This window comes from Macrotis lagotis, chromosome 1 (assembly GCF_037893015.1).
Source record: "Macrotis lagotis isolate mMagLag1 chromosome 1, bilby.v1.9.chrom.fasta, whole genome shotgun sequence".
Taxonomy (NCBI): domain Eukaryota; kingdom Metazoa; phylum Chordata; class Mammalia; order Peramelemorphia; family Peramelidae; genus Macrotis; species Macrotis lagotis.
The window spans coordinates 463,069,253-463,083,703 of record NC_133658.1 but is presented as its reverse complement, the minus strand read 5'-3'; the positions used below and the strand labels follow the sequence as shown (position 1 = coordinate 463,083,703).

Here is a 14,451-nt window from a genome sequence, read left to right as displayed (position 1 = left end):
ACCCTTGAACTTAAGTGGAATCATGATACAGAAGCATTTATTAATGATGTTTAAATGTTGAACCTATATAAGATAATTGGGAATATTTCTAACAATAATAGTAAAGTGAGTTAAGAATCTTTACTAAAAGGCATCATGAATATTGATTTTAAATGTGATGAAAAGCTTGTGGGGTGTTGATTGTCAACTCTGAAATACTTGCATTAGAATGAAGTGCTGTCTTCTTAACATTAACCAGATCTCAAATTCAGACAAACTGATAGAGCAAACTTATGCCACTAGAATCTGATTTGTGTCAGAAGACTATCTGATTTCATCAAAGAAAAAGAATAAAATGTGTCCCCTTGGAAGGAAAAATGCAACTTTCTCTGTGGGTTTAGAGATAGTTTATTACTTAAACAATATGTACAAATTCTAACATGAAAATAATGAGTAACGGAATATCAGACTATTTACAATTACTTTTGTTTGTTTGTTTTTACAAAAAATTTTACAAGAAGATTTCTTCTCTGTAAATAACGAGACAGACATACACAAAAATCAAACTTTTTGTATTACATACATAAATAAATATTGACCTTAAGTGACTGTTACAAGGAACATGATTTCTACAGCCCATTTGAGTGACAGATAAGCAGTTCTGTTATCTTCACACTACAATATAATTAAGTAAAGGAAAAAATAATTTTACATATAAATCTCTGTTAATCACTCTGTAAATTGTATAACTTGCTATTATATTCAGTAGAGATATGAAGTCATTACAGTTCATGCCAATAGCTGAACACTGAGTCTGGGCATGCAAATCCATTTATATGACCAACATCTTCAGGTAATTTCTTAAATATTTTTAAACTACATGCAATAGCTTTTGAGCCTCATTTCTTGGTTTTAAAGTGTAAGATCTCATAGCATGACAAAGCTATTTTGGATTTTCAGTATTAACAAAAATGAAGGTTTACATGTCACAAAATGTAAGGGGCATTAATAAATAGGTCAATATGACAATGGACCTTTATAGGTATGAAAAACAATATAAAATTTCCATTGGCATTATTTAGACATACAGGATGAATCAAGTTTTTGTATGGGTATGTTATATGAGAAATGAGATAGGTTGGCCTATTTAAGTGCTAGATTTTTAAAATATTGATTTTCTTTTGTCCCCTATGTTTCCAGTGTCCCTTTACATTAATTATGCATCTTACTATAGTGCCTGGGCCTTCTCCCACAATCCTAATATGGGCAGAATCTCTTTTACTCAATCAAGATGTCAGCAAACGGCCTGATGTTTGTTTCCTTAGTTTTATAAGAAGCAACAATATGTTCTAGTTTGAACTCAGAATTGTAAATATTTCCAAAATAACAGAGAATAAAAAATGATCTTCTCCCATAAATAGTATGAAAATTATAACATGTGTTTTCAAAAAGACACAAGATCATTTTTAAAAAAGAATCTTTACATTTTCACATAAAAAATAAATCTTCATGAGATAGTCTAGGATAAACTGAACACGTACATTCTAGCAGGAAAAAGCATGTGGTTTATGCAATACATACCTATCTTATCTCTATTTTTAGTACCTTGCTTTTGAGTAGCTGAAAGATTTAGTTTAGTCCCAAAAAACTGATCATAATTATTGAATGTGATATTGATGTCTTTAAATGTGGGAACTATCCAATTTTAAAATATCTTATAAATTTCTTCAGGATAGGTTCTATGAGTAGGTGCAAAAGCAATACATTTGTTTCCTTTTAAAGAACAGTTTTCAACTCTACAAAACTGAAATTATGATTTTACTTTGCCAATGTGAATTCATTGCAAGTTAAGAAAATGCAAAACAACTGGCCTTTTCATCAATAATTTACTTTTTTTTCCATAAAAACCCACCGCCCAAAACCAAGAAACAGATGTCAATATAAACAGTTTCTTATTACTACAGAATTGATAGTATTGACTTGATGGATTTCTGCCTGTACCTATAGCTTTAAAATAGTACTTTATATTTTAGGTAACTCAAACTAAAGAAAAATAATTCAGTTCTATATGCATTTTCATTTTCATTAGTATATTTTAACCTCCTTATTTCAGTCATTCATGTATAAAACAGATTGCAAAGACTGATTACATCAATTTTGTGACCAAAAAAAAAGGAATAAGATAAACTTAAATATGTGTATGTGTGTGGGGTGTGTGTGTGTGTGTGTGTGTGTGTGTGTGTGTGTGTGTGTGTGTTTTCTTTCTTGTCTCTTAAAATTTTGCTATTGTTGATTCTGGTTGTTGGCAACAGTGCTGGAATTTAACAGAGTTTACGAGAAGACCTCTGTAGTGTGTTTGCTTATGCCCCATGTGTTTTAACATGAGTTTCTTGTTTCCTTCAACAAAAATGGTTTAAATCTTAGAATCTGGTATATTTCTCAAGGTTTATAAATATATTTATTTATGTGCATATATATATATATGCATTATATATGTATATATATATATATATATATACACGTTCATATACATATGCTTATCTAAATTAAGATCTGTCTGAAACAGAAAGTTTCATTTGGACCTTGAATTTTAGGTGATGTTACATGATCTACTGAGCTTATTCCTTAGAAGTTCTCAATTTGTTCACAAAAAAAGAAAAATATTTTTAAAATAAATTTCTGGGTTCAATGATTTTGTAAAGAGTCTTACATGTAAAACCTAGATAAAACATCTGGGTGGATAGAAACAAAGATAGATACATAGATACATAGATAGATACATAGATAGATACATAGATGATGGATAATGATGATAGAAAGAGATAGAGAGAGAGAGATGATAGAGGGTTAGAATAGAGGGATAGATGATAGAGGGATGGGTAGATAAGTAATCTTACATACATTTGTGTGTGTACATGCACATGCACACAGAGGTTCCATGAATTCTAAGTTTCATCTCAATTTCATTTAATTCTTTGCACCAGTAAGAAAAATCTTAAATGAGATTTGTTAATTTTGCATGTGAAGTAAGAATAAGAATGTGCTATCCTAAAATCTTAAAACTATTTTCCCTAGTAAATTTCAACATGAAAGCTTTGCATTAAAAAAAATTAAATTTATTGTTATCTTATTAAACAATAGAAAATAAGGGAAATTAATTAAGTTCCTTTCATTAATTTTCATTGTCTTTGACAGGATTCCTGGGATTATGTTTTTTTCCAGATGGATAATCTGTTTTCAGCATTTCCCAGTAAAGAAAAAAGTTCAATATGGTATGCATATGTGTATGTGAATGTGTGATATATATGTGTGTGTATCTATATGTATATGCATATGTGTGTGTTTGTGATAAGTATTTCTTGAAAAAAATCCTATTTTTTTCTTACAATAATCATAGAAAACAGCTATCCAAATGAAGTTGTTAATTGACCTTATCCTGGTTTGGAATAGTTAGAGAAATTTTTATCAATTCAAATGAGAAGTTATTTACCCATAAATCTCATAAGGAACATCCAAATGCAAAATAACTATTTTACTCCTATCACTAAAAGCATGGTTCTTTGCTCAAAAAATCCATCTATATAGACTTCTTGGGAAGTACTAGAAAAAGTTAGGACTGGAACTGTGTTCATTTTAAGAATGAGATTACATAAGTCTTCAATTATATGAACATTTCAGAAAAATGGATGCAAATAGCAGTTTTCCTACTTAACTAAACAATGAAGGAGAGAAGAATAACATTGCATAATTGGGGAGTTTAAATTCCTAGACACTAGAAAAAAGTTCAATTACTGGACTGCAAGACAGTAAAATGATTGATTTCCTGAAGAAGGAATGGGAAACATTCTTGAGGCTAAATCAATCAATTATTTGAATATTTTGATCATTACCTAAATAAGTTGGTAATACAATAATAAACAATTCATTGTTAACATGAATTTATCTGGATTTGGTATGGACATCATAATAGACTTTGCCACATTAAGTGGGATGTTTCACGGAGGCCAAAATATGTCTCCAAATTATAAGCATTTTGGGGAGATCAGTAGGAATTGTAAGTATACTTCAATGGCATGCAAATCCTCATCTTATGTACTTATTCTCTATAAGTACATATGGATTATTTCCTATAGTATCTTTAGCTGATAATATAGATGTAGTCTAACCATAGCACTTGTCATGTAATTTATGGAAAATGATTAAACATTGATTTTCCCAATCTAATATTTCTCAAATTGATTCTAATCCTTTATTTTCAAACCAAGATCTCTATAATTGCTCTTATTTTTAGTGCATTTATTCCTTCCACATTTGCTTACATCATCTACCCAAAGCTGTCCTAAACTAGTCAGTAATATGTAAAAACCACTTTTCCAAAGAGCCTTTCCCAGAAATCATCAAAGATAGATGTGATTTAGTCTAACTGTAGAAAATGGAAGTCTCAATTACAATAGGCATATTCTTCATGACAAAGGAGTGCTTTACATCTTCAGTTGACAGAATATGCAGACTATTGTCATGATCCTTGTAGCATGCAGGAGTGCAGGCAGATGTATTAGGGGAAAGGTCTGTGCAGAATTATCAGTGAAGTATATGTGATTGTGACTTCAATTAGGCAAGATAAGGATGAAAAGGTAACTATCTGTCTTGCAAATATTCTGCAGTTCAATAATCTTTCACTCTTCAAATATCAATTCATTTTAGTATTTCTCTGGAGAAGGCTTGTAGTGATGTGGATGATGTTGTTTAAGATGAGGTCCTAAGAAATAAAGAAAATCATATTAGAGCTTTAGATAATAAGCAAATGACAAATATCTATTCATTAGATTGAATAGTGAACTTTCCATAGCAAACATTTGGTTTCTATTGTCTCCCTGTCTCTCTCCTATTCCCAACACCCCTAATATATGCATACTATGAAAGAATAAGATAAAATAAGAAGGAAGGGAGGAAGAGAGAGGGCAAGATAGGGAGGGAAGGAGGAAGAAGGGCACAGAGGGGCGTGAAAAAGAATCTATTTTACCATGTGTCCCAAACTTGTGACTCACTTTTTCAAAGAAGTCCTGAAAAAAGAAGGGGGGGGGGGATTTTGTTTATTTAAATGGGGATGAAAATAGTGGATAAAAATAAGTCATATTAGTATCAATGATCATTACACTCCTCTGGTAAGAAGAATTTTAAGTGGGAAAATGTTCACATTTCACATAAAGCTTTTATAAATTATTTATGTTGAGGTGTATTCTAATGAACACATCATGTGTTCTTAGTAAATTCAACTATTTTGTTTTTGTTTTTGTTTTTTGTTTTTTGTTTTTGCAAGGCAGGGGGGTTAAGTGGCTTGCCTAAGGCCACACAGCTAGGTAATTGTTAAGTTTCTGAGGCTGGATTTGAACTCATACTCACTGTGAGGTGAAGATGGCAGCAGATCAGGTGTCCGGAATGATTTTATTGTAGCTGGCCCTTCCCCCCCAGTAGTTAGTACTTGCACTTCCAATCTGTAAAGTGTGGATGGTCTCAAATTGGGTACAGTCAGCACATAATGATCCTAGAGTTAAATAAAATGAAGGTGAACAGTTTTAATTTAGTATATAATTAAAGCTTTCTTTGAAGATAATTTGTTCCTTATATTAGGTCACTTACTTATAGCGATATATATTCCCTTGAATTTTGAAACCACATTTTGTAATTAAATTTGAAAGAAAAGAATGTTTCTGATAATTTACTTGGGTTCTGGACTGTACAGTTTCGTAGCACCTAGCTAAAATCTTGGCAGGACCAGACATTTGGCAAAAAGTAAATCTGCAAAGATGCCAATTCTCAGGGTTCACTTGAAGGATTTCAAATTTTTCATTGGCCATAACATATGACTTTCCCATGGTTTTAAGTTCTCAACTGCACATCTTTTGATGGGAATTTGTGATAATTCCGAGTTTAGATAGTCAATGATTTTCCTTAAAGCACAATATATGTCAGTGACTATGACCCTAAATACTTATTTCTTTTTGCAGAGAAATTCTTCCAAAGTCTGCCTAGATTTTTTAAAAGACATGAACACATTTGATAACAAAGCATTTTTTAATGTCATGATTGTTTCTTTTAGGGTCTCTCTCTCTCTCTCTCTCTCTCTCTCTCTCTCTCTCTCTCTCTCTCTCTCTCTCCTTCCTCCCTATTTTTTCCCTTTCCTTTCTGTTAAATATTGTAAGTAAACTTTAATGAGAGTAAAAGGATATATCTTCCTTTTCCACCCCACTCACCATAGATAAGTGACTTAGAAGTCCAACATTTTATGTTGTCTTAATTCAGTCATGTTTCAGGGAGAAAGACAAATAAAAATCACTTCTGACTTAATCATTATCTGGCATGTCATTCCAAAGGGCACTGCTTATTACAGGATAGGATACAGAGGTCAAACATAGATCTTGCTCATAGCATGAAAATGATAACCCTTACTGCAAAACTGTCAAAGAAATGGTCAACTTAATTTCTTCTGTTATTTAAAATGAACTGAGCAGCCTCAAATTCATTGCTAGCCACAAGTAGCCTAGGGAACATCTGGGACCAGGTGTGGTCAGCCTTCATCTGAATACTTTACTATTCTAACATCACAAATCTAATCTAAATGGTTTTGGAGCTTCCAAACCTCATTCAAAGATTGGAGGTTGGGAGCTGAGGGGGAGAGCAGAGAATTTAAATTTTATTACAGAGTACAATAGTGTATAAGCTCAAATTTTGAATTCAGAAATGGAAAATGAACATCAATGGCAGAAGTAGATACTTCTTTTTATAACACTTACTGCTGGTAGTATCTGAGACTGTGAAATGATGCTGTTAGGTAAGCTATTTTGTCTACTCTCTGTAGTGACTTCCGCCCAAGTAACTTGAAATCCTGTCATAGGCTGATAGAGATTGGCCTTGGACATCTTCCAGGAAAAGTGTCCCGTGATATTCACTTCTTGAACAACAAAAGATGCTGACAGGTTCTCAGGTTTGGTTAAAACTTTGGAAAAAACAGGACCTGTAATAGCATTAAGAACAGAATCTGGTGTTACAACCATTAAGCAGTAATGTAAATGAGTAGGTCCTCTTATAAATTTGTGAATTGGATCTTATTGTGTTTTTCTAGAACTTCTAGTCTAGGGTTTTTGATACTAAAGTTGGGACTCAGGCAAAGTACCTATGTTACATAAAAAGACAAGTGGAAAAAAAAAATCTGAGCAATCTTCTTAAAAAGTCCTTTATTCTGAAGTTCTTTTTCCTTGAAAATACATAAAGATGTTTCTTTGTATTGGTAAAATGTTATTCGACAGCAAAAAAATTCCTTTCTTTTTTGTCCTAGAAAAAGATTTTGTTGATTATTTTTGTTTTTTGCTCTCCCTCTCCAAATCTGTCTCTTATTACAAATAGTTTTAAAAACAGGATAAAGAGAAAAAATCATCAAAGAAAAAAAATCTGATGTCATATGCAGTGTCCCAAACTTGTGACTCACTTTTTCAAAGAAGTCCTGAGAAAAGGGGGGAAAAATTTTGTTTTTTCAAGTATCTCACTAGCAAAATTTCATAACAGACTAACTCCAATGTGGACCACTAGGCTACAATACATTATGAGAATAACTACTTTAAAACATTCACAGTCTTGTGAAATTTTTTCTAAACTTATTTCCCCAATATGTTTGATATCTTCCCAAATGCATTTCATTCTTCATTAGATTTTGACTTACCTCCTTCACCAGGACAGCTATTATGTTTGTGGTGCTTCCCTTTCAGAGCAGAGCAAGGTGGAGTGGTAAAGAAAATACTTTCTTCCTTCAAACGACCCTTAGGTCTGGCTGGCTGGACAGTCACTTTATATTTGCATGAAAAAGCCAGATCTTGAAGAATTATAAAATTTTCCTAAAGCAAAAGAAACCAAATATCTGGCAAATAAATTCATTAAGGATAAAAAAATTTGGCCAGAGATAAAATCATTTTAACCTTCCCTCAAAAAAAAAAAAGAAAAAGAATTTTCTTTCTATAAGTTTAATTCACTCAATGTGGCTTTCATAAAAACTACAAAGGAGATACTGTCGCTTATGATTAATTACAATCGTGAAACATTATCATTGCTGCAGGATATGCCCTTTAATATTAAACAATACCTTAGTCATTCTGCATCAAAGCAGCCAACTTCTAACACTTGGAACAAACTCTTGAACTTGGTGGCACTGGGGGTGGCAGTGCAAAGTTGTAAATGCTAATCTAATTTATTTTTTACATTAAGAAAACTGATTTAAGCTGTTCTGAAAGATTGCCTTTAGCCACATGGAGCAGATTTCATGTGACCTTATGCAAATCCCAAGAAGGTCTAAAAACAATCATTGCTGCCCTTACAGCTTCTGGCTATGCTCTTATCATGAAATGAAACAATTTATCCCAGATCTAGACTAGCTTGCTAAGGGGTCAGACATTTGACTGCTGTCCTGTAGTGTAGATCTTTAAAATCACATTGACATGTGCAAAACCTGTCCCAGATATTCTTTTTTGTGTCTCTAAAAATTATTGCTAATGTAGTGTAGTTTCTTTTATCCAGCAGCTATCATATCACATTGCAATTGGCATGCAGCTTAAAACATGTCTAGGGATTTTTCTGCTAGAAAAAGGAGGAGTCTGCTAAATCTCAAAGAGGAATATGGTTGCAACTAGGCAGTGATGGCAGAAATTAAAGAACAAATCTCGAGTCAAAAAAGTGTGACTGGAGCCACTTGAAGTTTACTTTTATTGTAGATGGGGATTAATGAGCCAAACAGGGAGTGGAGGCAGATTAAGGAAAAGGAATTTGATTCCTAGATAAATTTCTGTGAACCTCTATCTGAGAAAGGTCCAAAGCTTTGGGTGCCTAATGACATATGGTTATTGGGGGAAAAAACAGAGAGAGAGAGAGAGAGAGAGAGAGAGAGAGAGAATGCATAGACATAGGGCAAATTTGTTTTCTTTTTCTTTCTCTCTTGGAATTATCTATTCTTTTTTAGGAATATATCACTAATTTTTATGGAAATCAATAAAAATTTAGGGTCATATAAACAATATTCTTCTAAGGCAATTTTTTCGGGAACCTGAGGTTCAAATCCTATCAGAAGTCCTTTAAAGCTGTGTGACCTTGGGCAAGTTATATAACATTTCTGTTTCAGTTTTTGTAAATAAAAAAAAGAGCAAATTAATAGTGACCATTTGGTAGAGCTATTATAAGAAGCAAATGAGATAACATGCAAAAATGCTTTACTTCCCTTAAATTACTATATAAATAAAGCATAATTTATCGGCATCATTTTTGTTTTTATTTTATAGCAATTATTTTTCTTTACAACTGATCATCTATTGCTATCTCATTGACCAAAAGATGGAAGATATTAGGTAGAACAAGAAAACAAACAAGAAAAAACAAGCAACAAATGCAACAACTAAAGGAAACTATAAAATAAAATACAGACTGATAATAATGCACTTCTTTAGACTACTGATACTCCCAAACAGTGCCATTAAGGAAGAAGTGAAAAGTAGTGAAAAATTTTTGAGGGATGGGAGAAGTGTTTTTTTTAAACTATTAAAAATTAAACTGTGTAAGATCAAATACCCCTTAATATAGTTACATGAAGCACATGGCAAGGGCATGGACAAAGAGAAAACAAAAGAAAAATAAGATTGAAGACTAAATTAATTTTGAGAGGTGATAAAAGGAGGATTATTTCTCTTCAATTTCAGAAGGGGAGTTTTTGTGATTTTATTAAGTGATTGTTTTATTTCTAAACAATGCACTAAACATAAGAATACAAGAAAGAAAGAGGAAACAGTCCCTGTCTTCAAGAAGACTCAGGTGTAATAATAGAAGTAACATTCACATAAATCGGCATATATAAAATTCATATGGAAATTTTGAAATATGACCTTACAGACAAAGGGACTAATAGCTAGGGGACTCTATGCCCATCAACAAAATCTCACCTTCTAAGGGAAGCCTTTCCCCAATATTTCTTAATTCCATTATCTTCTCTTAGTTAATTCTATAATACTATATCTTGCTAAGGATTCAGCACTGTACTTGTTAATGTCACCTTTCTTTATACTATGTTGATACAACTAAATGATACATGGATAGAGCTTTGAATCTGGAATCAAGAAGTGTTCAAACCCAGTCTCAGACACCAACCAGCAGTGTAAAACTTAACAATTCACAATTTCTGCATACTTCAGTTTCTTCAACAGTAAAATGACAATAATAATAACATCTATTTACCAATTTTGTTGTGAGGATCAAATCATATAATATTTGAAAATCACAACATAAAGAATAGGTATTTAATAACTGTTTCCTTCCTCCCTTTCTTTCCAGAAGTTACTTGCCCTCTTTTATTCCCACAATACAATATTACTACATTAGACATGCTCAGGAAAAATTTCACTATGACTCTTTGGAAAATTTGCTTCATATCCTCAGGCCTCAATACACAAAAACTTAAAATAGTTTTATCTCCTTTTTCCTTTTTCCAAGTAATTAAAAGTTCTTTTAAAGACAAATATCAGAATTCTGTGGGAACAGATCATTTTGCAGAGGGAAAATGAGACATTAAGTGACTTGGACAAGCCTATTTCAATCAATTCAATTCAATCACACAAATACTTATCAAGCAGCAATTATTTGTCAAGTACTTAGCCAGATGTTGAGGACATAAAGATTTTTTTTAAGTCTTTACCCTCAGGAAGCTTCTTTTCTATTCAACATACTTATTTAAACAGTCTTCAGACCACAGACTCATAAATTTAGAACTGGGAGAAACCCTAATGGTCATATTCTAAAGTCATAATTTTAAAGGCAAAGACATTATAGACAAGAGCCACTACATTGCATGTACAACATCATATTGGCAGTCAATGACAAAGCCAAAATGGATCCTTAGATCCTTTCACTATAAATACAATAAATAGTTATTTTTAAATGTTGGTTGAATTTAATTTAATTTCAGGAGACCTGGGCAGGACTGGATCCCTTGCTTTCTTTCTACCACACTTAACTTATGAGACATTGAAAATGATACTTTCAGGATGACATTGTAACAATCAAATATACTAAGTCATAGGCAGCTTTCAACTGTGATATTGTATATTATCAGGTTAATTTCTATAACAGGTTGTACCAATCTGGACTTAGCAACAATGAAACTGTGTTTTTGTCTATCTAACAACATTGAATTTCCCCCCCTTTTTTGTTGTTGTGGCTACTTAAACAAACAACAAACAAACCAAGAAGGGAATCTTGTTAGAAAAGGCTAGAGAAATATTCTGAAAATACCTTATTGGGAGCTTAGAATACAGATTGTATCAGCTTTCTCAAAGCAAAACCACTGACAGAATTTGAGTATAATGATTATACAGAAATTCAATGAAAAAAAGTAAAATAATTAAGACCTTTAAAAATCAGATCAAAACCATATCTTTTTTATTTTATCCAATTTTTTTTCAAGCTCTAATGTTCAAAATAGGATTTTTAGGATGCTGGGTTCTATGCTTCAAAAACTTGTTTTTGATATGCCTAATTTCTAAAAAGAGCTATTGAATCTTTAAAATGAATATTCTTGAAGAACATAAGATAAAAATATTTACCTTTTTAAAATGTCAAATCTTAAGAAGTGGACAGGGCCACGAGAATCATATAATCATGCAATTTTAGAGAAGAGAGATGAAAGAAATTTTTAAAATGCTCTTCCAAAATCCCCTCATTTTCTTTAATATAAAGAGTTTAAAGAGTCTAAGAAGATATTAGAGGCAGAATTCCTAGATTCAAATCCTGCCTCTAACACTAGAGGAGTGACCATAGATAAATCTTAATCTCACTTGGTTTTATCTTTTATAAAGAGGGTGTTGACCTAGATAGTCTTGGAGACCACTCCCAATTCTAGATCACTAATCATAGTTGCCCAGTCAGATATCTAATTTAACTTAAACTGAGGTTTGAATTCAAGTCTTCTGACAAGTCTAGTACTTTTCTATTTTAATCCAACTGATAACAGAATTCCATGATTCCATGAACATGGAGACAGGAAAATTTAAGTTAAAATCTGGTTGTACGACCTTAGGCAAGTCACTTAATCTCTTCCTATCTTGGTTGTCTCACCTGCAAAATGGGGATATTGATGACATCTAATGCCCAAGAGTCATTATGAAGATCAAATGAGGTACTTCTAAAGCACTTAGCACTTAGAACAGTGTCTAGAATATAAGATCCATTTAATAAATTCTTGCTCCTTTCCCTTCTCTTTCACTTTCCCCTATAAGTGCTGCCCACATCAGACACAGTATCTCACAACAAGTGGTCTCCCATTCTTTGTCTAAAGAACTTAAAAAAAAAGAAGTTTACTACTTTCTATGGTAGAAATTCCAACTTTTAGAAAAACCTTAATTTTTAGAAAATTTCAACTTACATGGGCCAGACCAGTTGCTTTTTCAAGTCCACTTGTTTCATTATGGGAGCATGATTCTGCAAACCATTGCACATTATATCGATTCACACTGGCATCTAAAAATATATTTTTGAAAAAACATAACATTTTAGAAGTAAATATATCTATAACCTTTAAAACTGGAAAGAATAAAAACAAGAATATTAAAAATGTTTTAGTGACCAACAAACTATACATAAGACATAGCTATATAGCCGATAAGTTCAATTAGGATAGAAATAAAGCTAAATCTATGGAAACTCAAGCATTAACTAGGAAGTGATCCTTAGTCAAAGAGGGAGAGAGTAACTGGGTTTTACATTTTTAAAAGATTTTCTTCTTTATTGTAAACCTAGTATAATCTTCAATATAAATATTTCAATATACAAAGAACTAAAAGGACACCATAGAATCCTAATATGTAGGATTTTAAAATCTTACATATTTTAAATATGTTAAATTTAGAAGGTAATAACAAAATTGCTCTACTTAGTTTCACCTCACTTTTTCTTTCCTATACCTTTTAAAAGCCTTTATTGAAAACATTACTTACTATGATGGTTTGGAGTTACAACAGCAATACAAGACTGGGTCAATCAATTGATAAGCGTTTATTAAGGACCTCATATAACTGGCTCAGAGTGAATGTAAATAGTCATTGCTTCTGTTTTGGCCAGAAACCCAGAGGTTTTTCTCCTCCCGAGATGATTTTTTTGGCTATGCAAAAGAAGCTATTCTGTGTTTCATTTCTTTCTTAACTGTATTTATCACTGAGAAACCCAGAAGGTCTTGCCCTCCTAGTTTATTTTTTTTGACTAATTAAAAGGTGATAATTCATGGTCTCTTGGCTTCATATCTCTCTTTCCTAGTTTTAATCAATGAATGGCAAGCATTGCATCAGTCAAGTTGTGACTGGGAAAGACCTTAAATTAAAAAGTCCAAGTTTGCTGAATCCATAGTTATCTCCAGTCATCATGATCCATATCTGCTCAGTAGACCCTGATGGCTCCAGAAAAGAAAGCAAGACTAGTGACTACACAGCACCCCTTTAACTTAAATCCAATTCACCTACATGTCAGGATATTGCCTCCTTAATGTCATGGTCTTCTTTGAAAAGAAGGATAAATAACAACAATTTGGTGCCAGTCACTATACTAAAGACTGGGGTTACATAAAAGGCAAAAGATAATCCCTAAAGTAGTTTTAATAATAACATTAAATACCATATCTATCCCAAATAAAATCACATGACCATATCAATAGATGAATGAAAAAACTTTTGACAAAATATTATTCATTTATGCTAAAAAGAAACAAAAATAATTTTAATATTAATATTAATAAATGTATTCAATATTATAAGCAACATCTATTGAAAAAGTCATTGTGTTAAGCTCATCTATCTCATCTTAGTTCCTCCAAAAGTGGAAGAGACCTTTGCTGATCCTTTTTTTCCATAACAGTCCCACAAAAATATTGGTGGGGAAAGTGCTAAATCTTTAAAAGAAAAAAAAATGCATGTTCCAATTTTTATTAGCCATCTATAGAATCCAGTCTTAGATTCTGGGGATAAAAAGTCAAAAATAGATGGTCCCTACCAGCAAAAAACGTATATACTTACTTTCCACCAATAAAAAGTGATAGGCTAATCAAATACAAGATAATTTGAAGAAGATAGGACTAATAGCTAAACAGAACAATTACTCAATCAATCAATAAACTTTAAATAATTATCCAGAAATTTATTAGACACTGGAGTAACAAATATATAAAAAATGAAACAAAGTATCAAGTTTCATAAGAACCTTTAAAAGTTCCTCTAATTTTACCCTACTTATAAAAAGAGAAATAGTAAGAAGATCGTGAAAACAATTCTAGGCTTTTAAGCTTAGGAATTAATCATTTCAACATTTTGTTCGAGGATGAATACATGATAATCATCAGTAATAATGATACTATCCAGTTCCCCTACACTGGAGATATGCATATTGTGTATATATACATAC

At 32.0% G+C, this 14,451-nt stretch overlaps 1 protein-coding gene across 4 annotated transcripts in view; it reads right to left on the bottom strand.

Annotated features, from left to right (window-relative positions):
- Nucleotides 1–353: 353 nt before the first annotated feature.
- ANOS1 (anosmin 1) overlaps nt 354–14,451 on the bottom strand; it is a 246,491-nt gene continuing 232,393 nt past the window's right edge. For 3 of the 4 annotated variants that reach the window (XM_074213594.1, XM_074213595.1, XM_074213596.1), the window contains 5 exons: nt 12,428–12,522; nt 7,697–7,868; nt 6,774–6,994; nt 5,383–5,524; nt 354–4,738 (listed from right to left, as the gene is read on the bottom strand). In XM_074213594.1, coding sequence (XP_074069695.1) covers nt 4,680–4,738; nt 5,383–5,524; nt 6,774–6,994; nt 7,697–7,868; nt 12,428–12,522 — 689 coding nt within the window. In that variant the 3' untranslated portion in view covers nt 354–4,679. The remainder of the gene's footprint in view (nt 4,739–5,382; nt 5,525–6,773; nt 6,995–7,696; nt 7,869–12,427; nt 12,523–14,451) is intronic. The other variant, XM_074213597.1, reaches the window with a different exon arrangement.